Raw genomic sequence first — 24,656 nt, 5'->3', positions numbered from 1 at the left:
AAAAATTACATTTTGCTCTTCTTGGCTAATTTTATTTCTTAAGTGCATTGTTAGTTTATTTTTTTCATTTTGCTTATTTTCAAATATTCAAAAAGTATTATTCAGTCTTTTATTTATCATATTATGAACAACCATTTTTTTTCCTCTTTTTATCTTATTGTGTATTTTTTTAATAGGTCATTATGATACTTTTTTCTCATGTTTTTAAACAGAATTGTTTTCTCGTGAAAATACATTAATGCAATTGTAAACAGAAGCTTAAAGAAGCCAGAATATTTGCTACCCTGGAATTTTCTAATCGCTACCGATTATGAATAGAAGATCTGTTATTGCAATATGATTTTGTTTTTATTAGTCATAATGAGTGAAAGTATAAATGAGGTATAAATGCGTGACAGTCACATCAAATACAAATTCATATCTTTGACAAAAAAACAATACATTTCAATTAGGAATTATAAAAAATGACTATCTTATTTACCTTTTTTTTCAGATTCATGAAATTGGTTAACAAAGTTTCTTCATTTTCAATACCCCAAATTATTGCTTCAATTTTTTTCAATGCTACAAATATTTCATCATCTGACCTCATTTGATTGCTTATTAACTGCTTTTCCAGCTCAAGTAGTTTATGATTCAGATATATAACAGCAACATAATCGAAGGGTAGTTGAAATGCATCACAGCACTCATGGACAGTTTGTAGATCAGTAGATGGTGACAAAACAATTTCTTTCACAACAGCCCAACGTTCCTCTAAATTGGAGTCACTTGACACTAACTAAAATCATACAAATTGCTCATCAGTAAAATAAAATACAGGGTGATTCTAAAATCATGGGACAAACTTAGAGGGGTGGTAGAGCACATCTTAAGGAGAAAGAATTTCACAGTATCCCCATGACCAAAAATGTCATCTTATATCATTAGGGTTCCTTCCCTATAATGAATTGTTTTTATGTATGCCATTGAACAGGTACTTTTATTACATAAATTATCTTACTTTTATATTTCTTAATAATTATTGTAAAAAATTGCATTTAAATTGTAATTTAATGAATCGGTAACCGATTTGACAAAGACACCAAATTATATTACAATAGAATAGCTATATCTGTTTTCAACAAACTATTACAAGACATTAAATTAAGACGAAATTCAGATATTGTAAATTTAAAAAAAAAAACCTGTTCAAAGGTTATACAAACACATATTTCATAAAAGCACCCTTAGCGATGTACTGTTACATTTTTTGGTTGTGGATTCATATGCAACTCTTAATCCTCCTGACCTCCCCTCCTGAAATATTTATAAGTAAATTAAAGTTTTTTTTCCTTAAATGTAAAAGATTGATTACTCACAACATGTGATGTAACCTTGAAATGATTCTTAGTCAACAAAGACGTCTTCTTGTAAATGCTAGTGAAATTAGACCACTCCTGCTGATTTTCAAGAGACTGAGAAATTTCCATACCTATTTTCCCCACATATGACAGACGTTTTAAATCTCCAGCACATCTTTTCAACACATTCTGAAATTATTGATAGCACAAATAGTATAAAACATAGATAGTAAGAGCTTAATATACTGATAACAAGAAGTCTGCTAATTGCAACAAATTTCCAAGACAACATCAAAATGCTATTAAAGATAAAACATTTGCATGCTTATCACAAGTTAAAAATTACTAGCCTTCTGCAAGCATGACATAAACATTTTTGGGGAAAAGTACATTTTTCTGCTGTTTAAGTGAACAATATTCTTCAAGAATATTGTTCACTTCTTCAATGCTTCAAATGAAAAAATATTCAAAAGGAAGATGCTTTTATTTATATATGTTGTTGTGTAGTGGCTTATCCTCCAACTGTCTGATGAAGTCAGACAAGATCCTTTAGATTGTTAACCCTCAGAAAATTGAGAACCAGAAGGGGAGAAACATATAATTCTTCCCTCTTTTCCTTAGAAAGACCCAAGCAGTCCAGTATGTGTTCTGAAAAGGCCTGGTAAGCTTGACATTTAGAGCAGATCCTCCTGCCCTCAGAAAACGAGACTCTTCGTGTGTCCACTTGCCAATCTTGAAAATGCCAATCGTGGGTTCAGTTTCTTTTTATTTATTTCTGGTGTCAATGCAAAAAAGATAAAAGCAAACATAGTTTCTATCTTACAATTTTGCAATCTTTTTATAAAGCAAATTAACTCCTTCCTAACAAAGAGAAAAGTTTTTTTTGCTATTTTCATAAATCCTGTCACACACTTCATAAGAAGCCTTCTGTTAACCACATATCTGTAATCCCTTCTTGACAGGCTCTTACCCAATCGTCCTCACTTTGTCAAACTTTTTGAGATGGATTTTAATGCAGACACACTTTCTCCGCATTCAATGACGAAGAAAGTATTTTGTTAAATGTCACACCGTTTAACGTTAATAATTCTATTTTTAAATTATTCAGAAGAATCGAAAAAGTAAGTTTGTTCTGTAAATCTTTTTTTTCTTTTTAAATTTCCTTTTAAATAGTGCATATATTTATATATGTTAATAAATTCAATTATAATTGCTCATATATGAGTTAAAATATTAAAACAGACTTGTAATATCTATATCAATCAAGTTGTCTAATGAATTACAAAGGATCTCACTTATTTTTTAGTTAAAATGAACTTACTATTCTATCAAGCCAAAAATATTCTCATATAACTATTTAGAATAAATTTATTTTTGTTACGCAAATCTACATTGAAAGGTTTATTCCCCTTCTTATTCTTTAATAGATTAGAAATTAATATATATTCAATTTATATGTTTTAAAACTAAAAGAACACATTAAAATAAAAATACTCAATTAAAATCAAAAATATAGAAAACACAAAAATTCTTTAAATCAAAATTTCATTTCGTAATTTTGCAAATTTTAAATATAGCGATATATCGAGATTAATACTCTGAGAAGTCCAATATTACTATGTCTTCAAAACATTAATATTTAAAACACAAAAATTCTTTGTTTATAATGAGTTAAAAAAAATATTAGGATGGCAGTTGAGTAAAATGCATTTTTCTGTTATTAAAATTAACAAACTTATAAGAAAGACGACAAAGCTATTATTTATTTACTTATTTAAGGTAAAATGTAAATTGTATTTATTTATTTAGCAAGAATTTTGTATGAAATGAACAAAAATAATCTCATATAATCATTTAGAATAAATTTATTTTTGTTTTGTAAATGTACATGGCAAGGTTTATTCTCCTTCCCCTTCTTATTCATGAGTAGATTGACAATTAATACACTCAGCACAATATTATAACTTTTTTTATTTTAATTATTTTTCTTAACGTGATTTAAAGTGTAGTTTCCAAAAAAAACAACTTTGCATGTGAAAAATTTTGATGAAAGAAAATGCAAAATAAATATATAACATATTAAAAACAATTCTTGAAAAGGTTAAATTGATATAGAATAAATTTTATTTATCTCACAATTTACAATGTAGCAATAATTCACGATCAAAAACAGCCAGACTTTATAACCCGTGCATAAGTCAACCTCCTGATTATTGTAAAATTTTGGGAGTTTGAAAAGTTGGCTTATCCACTGGAATAAATGGTATATATGTACATGTTTTTGTTGAAAGCATAATTACATAATATATGGCATAAAAATCAAGTGTAATGAATACTTACTTTTAAAGAAGTCATCTGAATAGCTTTAGGTAAAGCTTTAAACAAATCCAAAGCAAAGTGTAGATCAACTCGCCTTTGACTCAAAGCATTTTGAATGACGTCTAATATAATAGACACAACACGAGAACAAAGTGATGGAGAACAATTAAAATCCTGAAATAACAATTTTAACATTTCAAAAAAATTAAATTACTAGTAGATCAAAAGCGAAAACATAAACTTAAAAGTTTAGCTGCATATATAAATAAAATTTATTTACTTTAAATTTAGAAATTACTTATACATATGATGAAGATTCTTTTCAATGAAGTGAATGAAAAATTAGTTTTAAACATATAATCAATATGCTCTAATCATTTATAATTTTTAATAGCTTACAGACAATTCTTCCCATTTAAAATGACAAACAAAAATCCTCATAGAAGCCATGATAATAGTGATTCATTTTACAAACTACATTTTGTAAGTATGTACAAGCTTAACAAGTCTATTTCTTAGGTTGCAGATACAATTTATTGATACTGTAAGAAATTTAAAATCTTAAAAATGATTTGAATTTCACATTTATATAAGGTACATATATTAGTCAATTTGCTTTTTTGTGGTCTTTTATTTATAACCAAGTAAGGATTTTTCTAAAAAATAATACTTCTAATAATATAGATGTATTGAAGGTTAATTAAATGTATAGAACATTAAAAATGATTAGAAGAAAATAATCTGTTTTAAAATTGATAGAATTATTAACATTTAAAAAATACTTTTACCCCCACAGAATCAGGCACTACATATTAGTCTTATTTATTATTAGATATATCAAATTACATTGAAAATTATGGGGTAATTCCCTTTATAGCAATTACTATAATTTAGCATTATTTGAAAATTGAACCTAGCATTAATATACAAGAAGTGCAGCAGATGTTGTTTATAAAAAAATACAGGGCTAAAAAAGACAATTAACCAGGATGAGAGGCGTGGTGGCCCGGGGGATAGAGAGTCACTGAGCTTTCAAATTAGGTGAATTGGGTTCGAATCCCAATGATGACTGGTTAATACAAATTCTACATCCATAAGGAGGCAGCTGTAAAATATCCTCAGTGGTAAACAGATCATGGGTTAGAGTCCTCTTGCCATCAGGTTAAACGCGGGTGGGTTTCCTGCCCCTGTAACTCAAATGCAAGATAAGTTTCTTCCAAAAGTCCTCCCTCCACAAAGGCAAATTTCTCTCAATACTTAATCTAGGATTCCCTTGTCTTCTGGATTGGGTTCAAAATTACAATCCTATGGAATTGAACACTAGTAGTCATAAACACCAATGATTAATTTGCATTCCACAAATATTTCAACTAATACAACCATAAGATTTCCTTGCTTCTTAGAATCTCACATTTTTTTAGACTGATACATTTTTGAAATCAAAATATTAAATCGTCTGATATTGATTTGGGGAGAAAAAAAAGTTTAAACAAAAAATTTACACGTATTTTAATTTTTTTTTCTTTTCAAATATTTTTACAGTTGATTTTGTGGCATTTAATAATAATATTTAAACTATTATTTCAAAATCATGAGTTGAGATTAATAGGTTAATATCGTAAATATTAGGAAAAAAAATAAAAGTAATGTGTTCTGCTTCAACTAACACAAACTGTTTCGTTTGCTTTATTAAAAAAAGTAACATACTTACAGAAAAACTTTTAAATAATTCCAGCTGAATAAATAATATTAGTGTTCTCAGTGCACCTATTGCTTGACCATTTTCTTCCATTTGAAGCTCCAAATTTCGCAATACATCGAAAAAATTTTGTTCAATAGCAGCAGAATCATCTGAAATGATAGTTTTTTTAAATAATATTTTTATGACAAAATTAAAAACACATTTTTTAAACTTGTTTCAATGAGGAATGAATAGATATTCCGCACAGCTTATTAGAGCTGGCCATATGTTGAAGTATATGTTGGCTTTTATTGTTATTTTATTCATTTTCCCGTTGAGAGTCAATTATTGTAGACATCAATTAGGTATCAATTTAAAATTAAGTGATAATTTTGTTAATTTTTCAGAATTTATGATCGACAAATAATGAATTTCCTGGACATCTAATGCTTGAAAGGAAAAAATAATAATTTTTAAAACATTCTTATGGTAAGCTATCAAAATAATTAAATTTTCCAAATCTAAGCATTTTTCACGACACTGTAGTAAAAAAACTGCATTTGACTAAGGATAAATGGAGTTCATGTTACTTTTAATGTTACTCTATATTACCCATACTTTCATAAATTAATGTTTGGAATTACCAAATGTGCATAGCATGCTGCATCATAAAAAATCTGATTTTTGAAAAATGTTTGAGTGATTTTATTCAAACTTAAAGTAATCCAGTGCAGGTTATGGTATGATAAACATAGAATATTTAGCATAAATGATTAAAAGGAAAAAGATAAAGCTTTTACTTACCATGAAAATAACTGGACATCACAGATTTAACAAATTTAGTAATTATCTCAGACTGTAAATTAAATCCTTCATCTTGATAAAGAGGGTAAAATTTCCACTTATGATATGAGTCTGATATAAAGCATGATGAGTCCAAAGATTTTTCACCGATAATATCACGTATTGCAAAGAGATAACTGGTTAGTTTAACAAAAGGTAAAAACTTTTGCATTTTATCTATAAAAACAGACATCAAGTATTACTAAATGAACAAAATTGGACACTAACAAAACAAAATTAAAAGAGATTCCATAAATAAAATCACTGCCAAATAAATTTAGATCAAAATTATCATCAAGCAGCATTTTCCATAATTTAACCGTCATCAATAACTGAGTAAATGAATCATATATAATTTTTGGTCTCCCTGTAGATCGCTTAGCAGTTCAACTAACAAAAATAATACTTCTTTATAGGATAAAGGTTGGAGCCAATTATTGACAAAGCAAAACAGCTACAAACACTCATGGCTTATAAGGGGGGGGAAACGGTATTCATTCTAAATTATTTAAAAACAATAAAGGTGTATGCTTGCACTACACTATTACAATTTAAAGCAGAGGACAGATTGTGGTATTTATTAACCCACATCTGCACCACAACTGAATGTGAACTTTTCCCTTTCTGGAACAATTAGTGACAAATGAAATAAAAAATTATTCATTTGATGCAAAATTAGATTTTTTTGATTTATCTCATATTGAAATGCTTTAAAAATATTAAAATTAACAATTTTGTTTAAAAAAAAACATCTGATTCAAATAAATACTTCTAAAAAAACCAATTGATTTAAATCATGATTAAAATCTACAAATTTAGTGGATGAAATAGTGTATTACAAATCACTAAGACACTATTAGTGAAAGCGCAATTCAATCAGGCATCCAACCTTACACGATTCAACAAAGTCCAGCCCAAGCTATGGTGTGCCAAAATTAAACCCATCAAACCCACTTAGCAGCAACATTAGAAAGTAGGATCATTTACAGCATTGTTTCTCAACGGGGGCGATACTCCCACTTTTACATGCCTTCCTTTCCCTGTCGAACGTGGATTTAGTGCTGTTACGAATCTTGTCACACAAAAAAGAGAAATCAACTCGAAATCGTGCAACAAGGGGACTTGCGTCTTCACCTCACTAAAAAAATTGAATTAAACGATAAGAGACTAATGTTTTGTTGATACCACTTTTTAGCGTAAAATTTTTTTGGGGTGTTTCTTTAATTATCTAATTAAGAATAAATGATTCTTTTTAAGCATAGGTTTCTTCTTCTTGTATTTTTTTCATTACCGTATTTATTGTAATTATAACAAATAGGCAGCAATTACTAGCTATGAGAAAAGTATCGATAAATTTACACATTATTTTTTTAAAAAATCTAACAAATTTAACTCTTGAAAAATTGCTTAATATTGTCTCTTATAATTCAGCACACCTCGCTCCATCACCATGCTCTAAATAACTGTATTTTCACAAAGGGGGGCGTTGAAGTGTTTTTTGCTCTTTAAGGGGGCAGCATCGTTAAAAAGGTTGAGAATCTATGATTTACAGCTTACATCTGCAGTTAATGACTAACTTTTCAACATATTTTTAAAAGAAAGAAAAGAAAATAGTTGATAGCATAAAAATTTTTTTCATTCTTAAAAACATCACAACACCAAGACAAAAATATAATGCATAAAAAATCTAATGAAAACAGTTTTCAATCTTATGCACAAATTTCCCATAATAAAACTTGGAGAAAACCAATTTTTTTAATGCAGAAAAGTCACCAGCTAAAATGAAATTTAAAAAAATATTGGGGATAAAATTCAGAAGGTTAATAAAAAAAAAATAGATTAGTTACATAGTTACAGTGAAAATACTTAGAATTGACACATAACTTTAAACTAGCAAGTGTTACGAAAATAATTTCATTTACATTTATGTAATATTATAACGAAAATAATTTCATTTGTTCTTTAAAATTATTCATTTTCAAGAACATATTTGAATAACATAAACAGAGAAAAAAAAATCATAGTAAAATAAATTTTTTTAATACCTTCATTACAATAAGCAATAGCTAGACTACTTAAGTGATGGATAGTATCAATCATGATGCTAAAGCTAAAATCTTTAATGTTATCAAAATTATGATAAAAATGTGCAACAACTTGCATTATAGCTGCAGCTGTTTCTTCTGATGGTTGAGTGGCAATTGATTCTCTATTAAAAAGAAATCATAAAATAAAAATTAAAAGAATGAATAATAAATTCAAATCAGATAAAAAATAAAAATTTCCTAAAATGAAAAATAAAAGTAAAAATCATAGAATGAATATCCAAGATAAACTTCTTTAAATTCAAGATAAACTCTTTTTTTAAAATTTATAATATGGCAAGGAACAAGATTATAATAAAGGAAGAAAAAATTATATATTGCAAAGCCCTGTGAAGACTTGTAAAATGAATTCTTCACCAAACTCTATTAACTTTAAAAACATAATGGAGTAGCATTATCTTTATTCTAGTAAAAAAATATTGCAAAAACAATAATAAAATAAAAAATTACAAAGCTCAAATAAACAAAGTTCGAACATGGAACCCCTTGTTATAGTACCAAAATGTTTCTCTCTAACTTATTTATATGATTTATACATTGTTTAAGTTATTTCAAATGAATCATTTAACTATTTTCTTCAACAAAGGTTTTTGCAAAATTAGGAAATGTGGTATAAATTAAAATGTTTAATTTGTGTGTACTTCAACAGCATTTTGGCTCATGAATGATACAAGCTAAATACATCTACCTAACAATTTACACATTATATCATAAGATTGTATATATCAGCAGTAGAATATCTTCATCATATCTGTAAAATATTCATAATTTTTATCCTTAATTATCCATAATTTTTCCATATGCATAAATTTTTTATTGGTTGGTGTCGTATCCTCAACTGAATCATATCTCATAGTGTGCTTGAATAGACTTTGCTATTTCTATGGCATTAAATGAATATAAATCTTCTTCCGTAGGGTAGTTTAGGAGGTGAAAGCCTGCAACAACTGTAGGGCAGTTAAAAACATGATATGGTGTGAGTTCCACATTAAGACTGTTGCCACAGTTTTGATATTATCTAGTCCCATCTGCAGAGATTTTCATGTTTTTATGATGTTTTGTTCTTAGTCTGATGAGAGTAGTGGCTGTCTTCCAGTCGATGTCAAGATTAGTTATTTGATCCTAGGCCTTGATTTTTAAGAGGGGAATAGTCTTGACTTTGCAAAAGCATTTGCATCTGCCAGCGTATTCGGGATTGTATTTTGATTGAGATCTCTGGCATTTTTAGCCAAGGAATCAGCTATTTCATTGAACTCAAGGTTCACATGGGCGGGAATCCACTGCAAGAAGCATTTCTTCTGGAGATGAAGTTGTCCAAGTTGTTCCATTATATTCAAGATTAGGCATGAGGTACCTTTGCTGAGAGCCTGTAAGGCAGACCTGGAGTCGCTGAAGATGGTGATACCACTAAGCTGCTCTGAAGGTTCAAGATTGATGAATTTCAAGATATTTACACATAATATAAAATATTATTCATATGCATGAAAGATATATTCAAAATGATGGGGGAAAAAATCTAAATTTTGTCATTTGCAAACTACATATTTTATAACTGGCATAAAATATAAGAACATAAAAAATTTTGTCGTTAATAACTTGATTAACTAGGAAAAATACTTGGTGCACTATCAGGCCAAAAAATATCTGTTTCTCAGGTTTGTAAAAATATTATAAAAACAAAATATTCATTTCACAAAGCTTTTAGGACAATTTTTGAATACACGAAGTGTATCAGTCGAAAGCATTTTTCTACTCATGTGATATTGTAATAACAGTAACATTTTCATAGGAATAAGGAAACATTGCTGATATGCAGACAGTTGCTCAATGATACTTCAATGTTATGTACTTAACTACTTGATGGGCTACTTAGTATGAATCATTGAAAATAAATGCAATTCTAATTTGTAAAAATACAAAATGCATTTAGATATAAATGAAATTTTTAATTTAAATCTAATTAAAGTTTAACTTACTGTTGAAGCTTCAAAACAAAATCGTATTTATGCCGTTGAAGGCCATGAGTGATCAGTAAACCCACAACCTTCTCTCGGTGAATTTGAAGAATATCTCCAAGCCTAAATTTATATAAAAAGTCACATATTAATTCTGCCATTTAAAAAAATAATAACGCTAAAACTTAAGATATTAAGTAGCAAGATTTTTAACAAGACATACACTGTTGTGTATGTCTGTTATACTTCTGTCAAATCTTGAATCTCAAATTTAAGAAAAGTGAGAAATAGGTAGTTTGAATTTAAAATTTAAAACCTCAGCTATTTTACATTCTTTTTCAAAATCATTTATAATGCAAAACCATCATTTAATAAAATTAATCGGTTTAATATTTTGTTTTAGAATGAAAGAGTATTTTGATTTGTTGAAAAAATTTATTGAAATTGCAATAATATTTCCTAAATTTAGTTTTTCTTTTGACGTATTTTAATGTTAAATGACATTTGACAATGACTCAATTCATTGTTTTTATATGTATGCTATTAAAGAGAACATGCATTTCTCTCCATGCATGCTTAGCTGGGTAAATACTGTGCAATCTTTGTTCTGCAAGAAATTTAATTTTAATCAATAAAAAAATGACAAGCAGAAAAAAGCAGAAGCCTAATGGAAGGTGATTATTCTTCCCACAGTATGCGATTTTGGATGAATAAATACAAAGTAAATTAACAACACTATAACATTTAATATCTACAGTTATTTACAAATTAATATATAGTTATAAGCAGTGTAAATTAATATACAGTTATTAAGTACATTATTAATGAAGGAAAATATTTACATCCATTATTTCTTAAATATCCAAACATATAGAATGTCAGGATTGTAATTAAAGTTACATTGTCCCAGCAACGTGCTGTCTATATTAAGCAAAATGAAACCTTTACGTGTGATTTTACTGACCTTGCACACTACAAGGTAAGTGCAAAACCTCTCTATTGAATATGTAATCCTTTTTATCTACTGACAATGCCTCAAAGGTTTTAACTTAAAAGAGGAATGAGATTAAATTTAAAAAAATATTGCAATTCATTTTAGGAAATTTTTCCTTTGATACACAATTGCTATATTCAGATTTGCATTAATGAGGTTTGATTGTGACTGCATTAAAGCGGATACTTTATTAATCAGTAGAAAAAAATACAAAAATTTTAAAAAATTTACATAAAAAATTCATAAGTTATAAATTTCCTCACTATTTACTATCAATGAAAAAGAATACTATAAAAGATATGTAAGGGAAAATTTTATAGTACAATTTTGCACAAAACATTTATTTTCTAATTCATCTTAAGGGTTTTTAGTTGATTAATCATTTGGTTTATTAATACTTAGGTATTAATCAATTTGTTCAAGTGACGGAATCGCAACTGTTCCATTTGTTACAATTTTGCGCAAAGTTTTTATTTTTTTATTATGTATTTTGATAACTTATTCTAATTATATTTAGCAGTTTTATCATTTGATTAATTCATTGTATAACTAATCGTACTATAATTGGCATAATTAAAATTTATTGACGAGATGCATTTCTGATTGTTTTGTGCGTGAATTGCATAAAATTGTACATGGTATTATTTCATGCTATTTTAACTATTTAAATTTTTTTTACTGTTTAATCAGTTATTTTATTTAAAAATAATTATTTCTAACAAATGTATTAAGTTTACTATCACTCACTATTTACTATCAATGGAAAGTTTTAAAAAATCACAAAGAAAATTCATAAATTATAAATTTCACACAAAACTTACACAAAATTGTGTGTAATATATTAATCAATGTTTTTAAAACACTAAATAACTCAGTGGTGATTGCATCACGAAGTGAAAAACCCAGAAAATTTTATGAGCAAAAAATTTATATGGAGAAATTTATTTACCTCCCACGCGTTTCATATTTAAAAAATTTTTTTTAAATATTTATAATTAAATTGCCTGATAATGAAGAATATCACACCTTTATAGTCTTTTAAATCTTAGTTCTTACAAAAATTGCGACGTTGGATTTTTAAAATCACATGAGTATGAATCGTGATATTGGATTTTAAAATCGCTTGAATATGAATTGCTACATTGGATTTCGGATTTTTAAATCACGTAAATAAGAATCACGATGTACAATTTTTAAACCACGTGAATACGAATCGCAACATGTAACTTTTAAGTTAGGTGAATAAGAAAATCGATGTTTGATATTTTAACCGCGTAAATAGGAATCATGATAGTAGCCGATTACAGCGCAGTTCCAAATATTCAAAATGGTGAAATCTGCCAAACCAAAAGAATCAGTGGGAGGAAGAATCACGGGTATGTCAGCGTCTTGTTAGCGAGAATTAGCAAAAGCATCAAAATTTGAATTTTAGATAGAGGAACTCAGCGAAAATCTCAACAGGTAATAATTTTCTGATTAGCGAAAGTCCCAAAAACCAGTGGTCTAGTGAAATGACGAATTCCAAGATATTCCCAAAAAACTCATATGCTTACTCCCAATTTTTAAACCCTGAATTACAATCACCCCTGATAATTATAATGTATACTTAATTACCTATATATTTTGCAAAGGTTAGATGGCAGGTTAGAAACTGTTGAAGCCTGCTTCTTGCTAGAATCCACTACCTAAAACATACATGAAATTAAAAAACAAGATAATAAAAATATATACAGTTTGTCTGGACAAATAAAAAATGGGATGTAGAGTAACAGGCCTCCTCGTACCTCCTGGATAACGCTAAATCTGTCACAGCCCTCGTCTTTATCTTGCAGTCTTTTCCTACAATGAAGGCATCTCCAATAAATTTTCGATGGAGAAATGCTCGCAATATACCTGGCTCTCCAAAAGATATTAGAAAGACTTGAAAATAGATTTGTCCTCCTCATCGACTGCCAGGCTGCAATTCACACTGTTTCAAAATATGTTCAACTCCCTACAGCCATTGAATTCAATTGCAAAAACATTGTAAATGCTCTTCTGTTTAGTGGAAAGGAGATAACTCTCCAATGGATCCCCAGACTTTGTGGGTTATGGGGTAATGAAAAGGCTGATAACCTTGCCAAAGAGGCATTTCTATTGGAGCCCCCTGTGTCGCCCACAAATCTGAGAAATGTTAATTAAATTGTGAAACTAAAGCTTTGAAGTCTCTGGGTTTCTTCCATTACAGAGCAAGTTTCTGGAAAACCTTAGGAGAGCCTTCTGGCATCTTGTCTTCCAAAAAATCTCCGTAGAGCTATCGGTGTTTCAAATTTCCAATTGTTGACGGAGCACGATTACTTATAGGCGTACTTGCACCGTGTTGGTCTTTCTGACTCTCCTAACTGTACTAGTACTCTATGTGCAAAAAGGGCCCCATATGAATGGTGGGCATCTATGGAACTGCTCTGTACTTCAGAAGGCCCGTAATTCTTCTAGTTTCAAGACACTCTCCGCCCCTGGAGATATTTCTTTGTTATATTAGACTGCAAGACTTCTCATGCTCGAGAGAGCAAATGATGGACGTAATTAAAAAAAAAAAAACAAGTAAAAATAATGAAGTCATCTTTAGATTTTACTCTTCAAATTTATAAAGATATTAATATTTATAAAGAAAGTATAGATCAAGAGAAAAAGAGTAAAATATATAGCGTATTAGTTTATTCTTAAGTCACAAATCCTAATTTGTAACCTAATTTGCAGATGACGTCTTACGGTTTTTCATCAATCAAAAATTTTTTTTACCACCGCATATTTTAATTTTAAAAAATAAAGAAAGAAAGAAAAGGTTTTCAGAGAAAAACATTATGAAATAGATATGTAATTTTGAAAACTTTCCTGCAAAAATCTGGTTTTGAAAAAATACACTGTAATTGCAAAATTATCACGCATGGATTGGGGGAAATGAATTCTTCATATGGGCCGCTTCAGCACATAGGCCGCACAGCATGACAATCAAACTTTTAAACAGACTGGCTGCAACCTATCAACCAGAAATTTCTGTAAATAAAAAAAGTGTCTTATTATGGATGTTTTTGTGCCATTGCTCTTTAGGGTTGTTCAATAAGGTAAGTGCAGAACTTTTTTAATTGTTAATTTTGGACAGCAGTTTTATGCATAGCACACAGATTTAAAAAATAAATATTTTGTCTTATAAAAATCGTTAAATGGAGGTCTGACTGTGATGCAGTCTAACTCATTAATAATAAGACCATAATGGTTGAGCCAATTCATCTGCTTAATCAGGGAACTCTGGTTACAATGAGTCAGCAAAACTTGTGTACAAAAAGTGAACTATTAGAGAATGTCATACTAGCAATGTAAAAATAAGAATTGTAATACTTTAATGAAATAGATCACTGAAGGTTTTTTTTTTCTTTTTGCTTTCTAGGACTGATAAAACGATGGAGGAAAGTAAGATATACTTTCTACAAATACTGAAAATGTTTAATATTTTATAAAACAGAAAAATTTTCATTATTTTGGTTTGGAACATTAAGACAGACGAGGGGAAAAAAAACATTTCCGTGCAATTTTTCGAAAATTATATAATTAAATTTAAGTTATGTTGGCATGAACTGGGTAGCAAAATTTTTTTTTAACATTGAACAAACCATTTCTAATATTTAAGATTTCTCTGCTGTTTCTGGGACCTCATTAAATTAAAGATCTGAATAAGCAAGTTTGATTTTACGCATGTTAAGCATACATAACAAAACAGGAAATTTAAATACATTCAAATCTAAAAATTATACAGGTTCACATATTTTAAAATAACATGGAAAATTCATAAGAGAAATAATTTTCATTTTAACAAAAATGTGAAAAGCAAACCATTAAAAAGGACAATAGCATAAATTTAAAAAACAAACAAGATAAGTAAAACAAAACCAGCTTTAAATTTAAAAATTATGTGTTTATTAACAAAATAAAAATAATACTTACAAATACCAAGCTTTTTTTATTATCCAGCAAATTTTTAATAGCATCCTCTACGAGAGCTTGGCAATAAGATACTGAGAGAACTTCAGAAAGTGTTACATACATATTGAATTCAACCTGAGTAAATAAAATATGAATAATCACAAAAATCATATAAATAAAAATAACTCATATCTAAGACTGCAGACAAATTTTTCATAAACTATTAAGAAAAATAGAAGGGGTCACCAAAAAAAAATAAGAATGATAGAAAGAAAAAACACTTTAAATAAGTAACTTAACCTACATCACGAGTTTTTAAAATATACAAAATATTCACTTGTTAAGTGATCAGCTTTACTATTCTATCTAATGCTAACATTTAATGGCCATGTTTAAATGGGAAATTAAAAAGTTTCAAAGTAAATTGAAACTATTTGTTTCAAAAAATAAACCTTAATTTCACTTTTTAAACACCTAAAAAGCAAATACTTCAATACATAGTAATGGTTGATAACTTTTTATTCTGTTAAAAAATAAAAGCATACTTACATTAAGTTTCATCAAGCATCTAAGAGCAATAAGTAATTCATCATCATAAGGCTTTTCCATTTTTTTCAAATACTCAATGACATATATGCCAGCATAGGTCACATTTTTAAATAAATCCCTGTTATTCTAAAACAATAGATAAAAATTACTCAATAGAGCAAAACTTTAAGCAAATGCATAGTTAAAATAAGTAATTTTACATTAGAAATTAATAAAGTAAAAAACTCTTAATTTAAAAAAGTAATTGCAATAAAATTAATTTCAATAAACCAGACCGGAATCATTTCAAGACATGGAAAATGGGCTCTAAAATCACCAAAGTAGGCTTTTGAAATATTTAAACAGTTATCAACAAACAAAATACTTGTAAAATACAAAATAAAAAAACAAATAATAAATAAATTAAAAAAAACAGCAATTTCTTATGCTGCTCAAGTTCTAGTAAATTTTGAATCTTAAAAATAATAAATATGTAGAAAGAACATGATCAGTATTTTCAAATATAATTTCATTTTTATACATATAAAGGTTGTATAAACTTTACTACAATATAGGAATAAATTGAAAGCTTATTTCGATTTAATAACGATTGAAAACGAACTCAATGTTTAAGTTCATCTGATAAAAATACAATGACTTAAAATTGTAAATAATAGAAAGAAAAAAAAAGTATGTTTTAAATTGCTGTTGGGAGGCTATTTTCAATACTTTGATTAATTAACAATCAAAATCTGTCCTATCTTCAGTCATGCAAGAGGAACTTCTCACCCTAAGTTTGAGAATAGGTTGAGGTCGTTTCAACCCAAAGGCCTCCAATCATTCGATTTCCCGGATGAGACCGATTACTCCGAGCGTACGTACGTATATATAATTTCTTTCTTATAAAACAAATTCTAAAGTCTTTTGCTAGTACAATGTAGTTATGAAATGCAATTTTCAGATCTAAGTAACGACTATTTTTTAACGATATTTTCAAAAATCACTTTTTGATGCTCTTAATTTCATTCCTCTCATTAACTCTCCTTTCATAACTCTCCCTTGTTTTACAATTGTTTCTTCAGGATATTCTACTTGAGTTTTCAAAGTCCTATATTATGATATTATTTCAGCAGATGTATTTTGAATTTCAGGTTTTACTTCTATATTTGCTCTAATTGCAACAATTTTATTCCAAATACACATTCTTCATTGATGATTTTTCGTGGAGTTTTCCAATTAAGATATTCTTATTATGTAAATATGATAAGAATTTTGTATTTTAGTAATTACTTTTAGATATGAATGTTTCAACAAAAGGGAAATCCTCCTAACTTGTTCGCCAGATAAGCAAGCTAATCCATATTTAGCTTTAGAAAAAAAATACAAATTGCTAGCTGTTCTGAAGCAATAAAATTAATTATTTTGCTGAATTTGAAGGGTGCAATTTTAGGAAAAATTGTTTTGGGGAACAACTTGGCTGAATTTGTACAACTGTTCCAAATTTGTAATTATATCTTTCTTTCTTACTAACATTTGACATGTAACAGTGGGGACAAAACTTTTATTTTTATAACCATTTTCAACTTACCACTGACAAGAAATTATCCTCCAAAGTCAGTTTTACATATCTCAACAATCTAGAAGATATTTCAGCAACTGTATTGGTTTCAAGGTTTTCAAAGACATCAAGCATAGCATCCAACTGTTTTGAAAATAAATAAGAAAAAATGCAATATTACATACTAAAGAATTGCAGATAAAAAGGCAATAACATTGTACATGATCAATAGAAAGACACNTCGATCCGAAGGCCTCTAATCATTCGATTTCCCGGATGAGACCGATTACTCCGAGTGTACGTACGTATATATAATTTCTTTTTTATAAAATAAATTCTAAAGTCTTTTGCTAGTACAATGTAGTTATGAAATGCAATTTTCAGATCTAAGTAACGACTATTTTTTTAAGATATTTTCAAAAATGACTTTTTGATGCTCTTAATTTCATTATAACTCTCCCTTGTTTTACAATTGTTTCTTCAGGATATTCTACTTGAGTTTTCAAAGTCCTATATTATGATATTACAGCAGATGTATTTTGAATTTCAGGTATTACTTCTATATTTGCTCTAATTGCAACAATTTTATTCCAAATACACATTCTTCATTGATCATTTTTCATGGAGTTCTCCAATTAAGATATTCTTATTATGTAAATATGATAAGACTTTTGTATTCTAGTAATTACTTTTAGATATGAATGTTTCAACAAAAGGGAAATCCTCCTAACTTGTTCGCCAGATAAGCAAGCTAATCCATATTTAGCTTTCGGAAAAAAATAAAAATTGCTAGCTGTTCTGAAGCAATAAAATTGATTATTTTGCTGAATTTGGAGGGTGCAATTTTAGGGAAAATTGTTTTGGGGAACAACTTGGCTAAATTTGTACAACTGTTCCTAATTTGTAATTATACATTTCTTTCTTACTTACTTTTGACATAGGGGAAAAAACATTTTAACAGAGGGGAAAAAACATTTTTATTTTTATAACCATTTTCAACTTACCACTGACAAGAAATTATCCTCCAAAGTGAGTTTTACATATCTCAACAATCTAGAAGATATTTCGGCAACTGTATTGGTTTCAAGGTTTTCAAAGACATCAAGCATAGCATCCAACTGTTTTGAAAATAAATAAGAAAAAATGCAATATTACATACTAAAGAATTGCAGATAAAAAGGCAATAACATTGTACATGATCAATAGAGAAATAAAATAACATTCCTAAAAATATGATTGATTTAATGTTCAAAAAATTTGTATTCAATTAATTCAAAATACTGTGTCTCTTTTTTTCTACATATAAAATTGGACTTTTAAAAATTTATGTTTAACTATTTTCATAAAGTAATGCTTATTAACACTAGTATTTTTACCATCAGTACATTTGAATCATTGTGATAAAATATGAATTCTAATATGATTCTAACTACTTTTATTTTTAAACATGAAGATTATTTCAGATAGTACTTGATACTTTACACTCTCTTACTTATTTAAATTTGCTTCATGATCAGTAAATAAAAATACTAAATGTTGAAACATCAAATTACATAAAACAGAAAAATTATAGTTATCAATATAACCAAAGATTGAAAATGAACAATATAAATACATTAAGGAAACATTCACTAAAAAAAATCTCCCATTGGAGTTTGAATTTTAAAATTTTTAAAAGAATGCAAACTAGATAATTTAATTTGAATAAAAGGCTTTTTTTATAATCTCTTAAATGACTTTCAAATAAAAAATTAAATTTACCACTATGGGCATAAATCTATTAAGTTGTCATATTTCATTGAACCAATTTCAAAAACATATTTTTTATTTCTTAAATGCTAAACCTAACTCATGAAACTGCTTTTCTTTTATCTTATATTAACTCCTCCAAAAACAAATAATTCATAAACCAGATGCCCAGTGCACAGTGACCAACTCCATTTTAATTTCCCCTAACACACATGTGTTATTATCTTTACGATTCAAAACTGCTAAATTGATACCATTCATAAATTGATGTCATAAATCAGGTTAATATTTTTTCATAGAGTAAATTTTATGTGAAACTAACTCATGTTTATTTTACATATTCAATTTTGATTCTTAACATTTTACCAGAGCTACACAAATTACAGTACATTGAGAAAGAAATTAAAACTCCTTAACACTATCTTCATAATTTACATAATTATCTGACTTAAAGCAAACTAAATACCTACAGTTTAACTGCAGTATACAGCAAACTGAAGAGTTTAATAAATCATAGATGATAATACTTAAGTATCTTCAAGAACATTAAAAATATTTTTAAAATATAAAGGCATTAACCTTTTAATAACAATAAAAAAATATGAGTATTATACCTTATTTTGATTCAAAGCAAACTGAATGTAACTGTAGTATACATCGAACTGAAGACTTTGATCAAATATAGATAATATTACTTTTTTGGCATCTTCAATAGCTGATGGTCTGTTTTGTTTGAATATAAAATTTACTAAAAGCTAAAAAAAATTGAATAAAAATTATTATAGCTAAAAACATAATGTTAACATTTAAAAGAGAAAAAAGATCACTAACACAGCAAATGTAAAAAACAAAACAAAAAAGTAATAAATACTAAATTCAGGGTTTAATGCCCGGAAGTCCCATAAGATATTCAGTGCTAAATTAAAGGCATTCCAATGTTCAATAAATTTTCTGTGAGTTCAGAGTAAATTTTACTTTTTCTTATTTATTTTTTTTTTATCTGTAAGGTTGAACAGAGAATGAAATATTTCATGTTTAACATACAGTATTTAACATGCGTTGATTGCTTGTGAAAGTCTGAAGATAAAAATTATTTGAGTTTTCATACATATAAGTAAATATTGCCTTCTGCTCTTTTCTCTTTTTTTTTAAATCTTATTTGCTAAAATTATAGTTTCACTGTAAAATATAATTTAAAATTTTCATTACATTTTGATATTCTCAAATCTAAATTAAATCATATTTTATGGTGAGCTGAAGACAGATTCTAGATTCTCCTTATGTTTCAAATTAACATTGCATTTATTTAAGAATATAAATAATTAGAAAATAATTAAGGAACGCTACTTACTTTTATCGTATTTGGGTCATTTTCCTTGGAAAAGTTTTTTAGGCCATATTTTGCCAAAATTTCTTTTAAACCCACTAATTTAGCCTCCACTTCAAACTCTTTAACTCTGACAGGAGAGAAATAAATATATATATTATGTATATATAGTAATTTTCAATGTTGAAATACGTACATACATACAGTGTGCCCCAACTAAAACAAAGCTATCTTGATTTTTGCCCTTAACTAAATGTAAAATAACCAAACATATATATTGTGGAAATCCACAATAAAAAAAAACATTGAATTGAACCATGGAAAGAGCAGGTCACTCATTATATGCACCTATTATCCAAAAACCACCACTTTGAAGATTTTGCAGGGTAAATTAAAGCATTCACTTGCTGGAAAATCAGACTTGGATCAACAATTCTTGGCTCAACTGCTAGTAAATGAGCTTCAAGCATTTTTTCGGTAATCGATAGCCTCCATGCGCCCTTTTCCTTAGGCTTACCACCATGTTAAGTTTAGCATCATAGCCGCAGCCCTTTCGCAGCATTTCTAATTCTCCACTATTTCCTTTCATATAACATACAAGAAATTCATGATATCAGAAATATTAGCAGTAGCGCGTACTGAAAGCTATCTACAAGCAAAGGTATGTACTTTATTCAGGTTGCATTAGAGCTGTACAATGGGCTATTGGCGATGGTCAGCGAAACATCCATGAGGATGATCTGAAGATATGCCATCACAATTTTAATCCTCTGCAAAGGGGGAGGCTCCCCTGCTTTGGAAACCTCACGACCTGCGCACGAAGTCAAGCACATTACGGTAGAACAGTTTAATGAGGGCCAATACCATGCAACCTCAGTCCCTATGCAAACTGATCAAAGTGATCACTCACCCGCTTACTGACCGCAGACAGTGATGCTTGACCTCGATGCTCTACTGGGAACCATGTCTTTAAGATCAGTCCAGTGCTAGACCCATAAGCAAAAGAAAGTAGAAAATATAAGAATTAAGATGAATTAGACATTTTTGTGTGCTATTATAATTGCGTGAAAAAAAGGATTTTTTCTTCATTGCGTGGAGAGGCTTCAGATGTGTTAGTAAATATAACTTAGCTTTGCCCTCAGACAGTATGAAGGATGCAGATAATTTACATAAAATTCTAGAAATGCATTTATTGAAATTTACAGAGAAAATTAGTGGCCCATGTCTAATTTTTCAACAGAATAATCCCTACAATTACATTGCAACATTTTCACTGTTGATTTTTTCATAAATAGGAGCATGTCATGGCTGTCTTGCCCTTTTACCTGATCTAAATTTCAGAAAAAATAAATAGATAAAAATCTGAGAGATATCCTCAGTAGAACTATATGCACCAAAATGTAGCAGTTTTGGTTTGAGGCAGAATTGAAGGCTGTCATCATTGTAAAATAGTAAATATCAAGCATCAAATTGTAAATATTGATGCTAATGTCTTCCAGGGTTTTAGTACATGGTGTCCAACAACAAATATTTGAAGTTATATGTAAACAAGACAGATAATAACAATAATCAGAGGTGGCTTTATTTTGATATGACACTTTTTTACTCATTCAATATTTTTTCCCTGTCCAGGTAGAGCAGGACTCAGTGTAAATATGTGCTTAGTGTAAATACTCAGTGTAAATATGTGCTTAGACATAGACTTTCTACATAAACAAGTTTGGTTCTCATAAATTTTCGTCGTGTCGAATTGTGACAAAAATTCAAGGTGGCTTTATTTAGTTGGGTTGGGACATATTGTCATAAAAATTAAACTAAAAAAAAATAAATGGTGCCTTGCTAAGACTTTAAAAAAAAAAAAATTTGCATCATTTTGTCTTTGCAATTACAATCATTTATTTAACACTCATATTGCTAAGTTTCAAAGTAGTTCTTAAAAAAAACATTACAACTTTTCTTTGTCATTGTTAGCAAATAAAATGAACATAAATACATGCGTTTGAAATAAACACAAAATAGATTTAGGAGGGATTTTTTTTATTGTAAAAAATCGAAAAACATATATAAAAACAATGAGGAAAAAAAATTTTTAAACTTGGACTTCGTGATATAACAGGGGTAGATGCTTAGTTTGTGATATGCAACAACAAAATACATTTTTTTTTTTAAATATTAAAAAATCTGTTCTAAATAATAATTGTTTGAACAAAATCTGATTAGGTATCATGAATTGTCAAGTATCTGATACATCCCTTGCGTGTATTAATAACATTCTAGAAAGAATATAGCAGAATGTTCCTCAAACATTTCTCAAAAAGTGTTATATGAAAAAAATTTAATATTTTTCATATAATTTTTGCAATAAGAACACAATCAAAATATCAATCAAAAATTTTCTGCAACAGAATTGAGGGAATAGTGCCAGAAAATTTATATCTATTACGAAAACTTACATTTAATTTTTTAGTCGACACAATTATTAACAGCTCCTAAATTTTAACTGTTACCTAAAACTCAAACATAGTCTCAATTTACGTCATATTACAAAATATTTGAATAAAAATTATCACACCTATCATGAACACACTCCAAACCTTGTTGAACTAATTTCTTAACACATTCTGACCATGGGACATCGGCTTTAGAAATAATCAGCAATGCAGAACTCATTCTCCTGTTTGTTGACTGGATGCAATTATTGATTGAAACTAAACGTTCTTCCCATAGTTTTTTTATATGCATCATTCTTGTTGATTGAAAAACAGTCTGAAAAATAAAGATAATGAAAAACTGTGAAGATAAACAAAGTCTGCCAATTACAGTTTATTTTGAAATTAATTTACAGAAATTATTAATTTTTGAATAAAACTAAAAAAAATTAATATATTTCCACAAAATTTTATCGATGTTTCAAAACAAATGAATTAAATATAGCAAAGTTAAGGAAATGTTTGAATTTTGGAGTAAAATATTAATGCAAATGTTTCAGTGAAAATTTCATTTCTTTTTATAGCAGGATAAATTACAGACAGAACTTCATTCTGAAACCTCACAGGCTGTTAACTTACATGCTGAACACATTAAGAAAACTCAATCCAGTTTTCTTTTTTCTTTTTCAAATAGAGCCATCCAAAAAGCATAAGAAAATAATATTGATACTTTTTCACACAAAAAAAAACCTTAGTTCCCTGAAAGCACTACGAATTTGTCTAACTAAAACTACATATAAATATAATGAATTTAAGATTGTTCCATACATGCAAGTATTTGACTGGGGCATGTCAACAAGATTTGATGATTTGTCATCATTAAAAAATTACGAAGAGATTCATACTAGAAAATTAAAATAATACTGATTGATTGGCAAAGAAATTCCCTTGTTAAACATTGTGAAAGATCATCTATATAGCAACAAATATAAGAAAAATGCATAAGTAACATTATAAAACATTTATGACCTATGGTATTCAATAGTAACCTATGGAGAAATAATTTTTATAGAATTTATATAGCAATACACCATAAGAATATGATTTCACAAAGGAAATGCACCATACAAGCATGACAAACTTATGGGAACACATCATACACTTATAGCAATCTTATGGAAACATGCCACATAGTTATGATGCGTTAGGACATTAGACAAGGTAATGGAAACACACCATATAAGGTATGCCATTCACATAGAAGAGGAGATCTGGTCACCAAGGAAAGCAGGAGTGTTTGTTTTTTTCTGGTCCAACAGTTCAGCTTAATTCTATGTTAATAAAAACAATCCTACTTTCAAATAAAGCTTCATAGAAGTTTGTCATTATTTTAAATGAATTTTGAAGGGAAAATTCTATTGCGACTTCCAACAAGGTTGCGTTAAACGTTTAACGCTACTATGGCAACAAGCGGCCTGTGATCCTTGCAGGAGATTTTAATGTGAATTTCTCGTTACCTGAAACATTATTAACCTTCCTTAAAGACAAATTTGGATTGGAAATGATAAATGGTAGGGATGATCCAACAACCAAAGGGGTAACTACCATTGATGCTGTTTTTGCAAGAAATATTAAAAAAATAGAACTCAAACATTTTGTATCTTACTTTAGTTATCATAATCCCATTGTAAATGTTATAGATTTGGATATTTCTCCACTCGAAAATGATAATTAAAAGATGCGATCAATTGTGAATTGTAAGCAATGTTAATAAAGTTTGTCTTAAAGAAACAATATGATTTCACTAAAAATCAATTTCTACCCCTTCCTATTTTCATTTCCACATTACGAAGTTTCACTTCTTC

General features: G+C 28.3%; 1 protein-coding gene across 2 annotated transcripts in view; it reads right to left on the bottom strand.

Annotated features, from left to right (window-relative positions):
- The window catches only part of LOC107452400 (rough deal), a 97,863-nt gene that overhangs the window by 29,155 nt on the left and 44,052 nt on the right, over nt 1–24,656 (bottom strand). Inside the window, exons 25-38 of one of the 2 annotated variants that reach the window (XM_043040514.2) lie at nt 22,935–23,128; nt 20,387–20,492; nt 19,650–19,790; nt 18,291–18,404; nt 15,750–15,875; nt 15,222–15,335; nt 12,855–12,925; nt 10,268–10,369; nt 8,232–8,395; nt 6,148–6,363; nt 5,374–5,513; nt 3,684–3,836; nt 1,362–1,532; nt 482–781 (exon numbers count right to left, since the gene is read on the bottom strand). In XM_043040514.2, the coding sequence (XP_042896448.1) occupies nt 482–781; nt 1,362–1,532; nt 3,684–3,836; nt 5,374–5,513; nt 6,148–6,363; nt 8,232–8,395; nt 10,268–10,369; nt 12,855–12,925; nt 15,222–15,335; nt 15,750–15,875; nt 18,291–18,404; nt 19,650–19,790; nt 20,387–20,492; nt 22,935–23,128 (2,112 nt within the window). Of the gene's footprint in view, nt 1–481; nt 782–1,361; nt 1,533–3,683; nt 3,837–5,373; nt 5,514–6,147; nt 6,364–8,231; nt 8,396–10,267; nt 10,370–12,854; nt 12,926–15,221; nt 15,336–15,749; nt 15,876–17,316; nt 17,431–18,290; nt 18,405–19,649; nt 19,791–20,386; nt 20,493–22,934; nt 23,129–24,656 lie in introns of both variants that reach the window. The other variant, XM_071178661.1, reaches the window with a different exon arrangement.

The sequence above is a fragment of the Parasteatoda tepidariorum genome, chromosome 3, assembly GCF_043381705.1.
Source record: "Parasteatoda tepidariorum isolate YZ-2023 chromosome 3, CAS_Ptep_4.0, whole genome shotgun sequence".
Classification (NCBI taxonomy): domain Eukaryota; kingdom Metazoa; phylum Arthropoda; class Arachnida; order Araneae; family Theridiidae; genus Parasteatoda; species Parasteatoda tepidariorum.
This window is presented reverse-complemented; position numbering and strand designations above follow the sequence as displayed.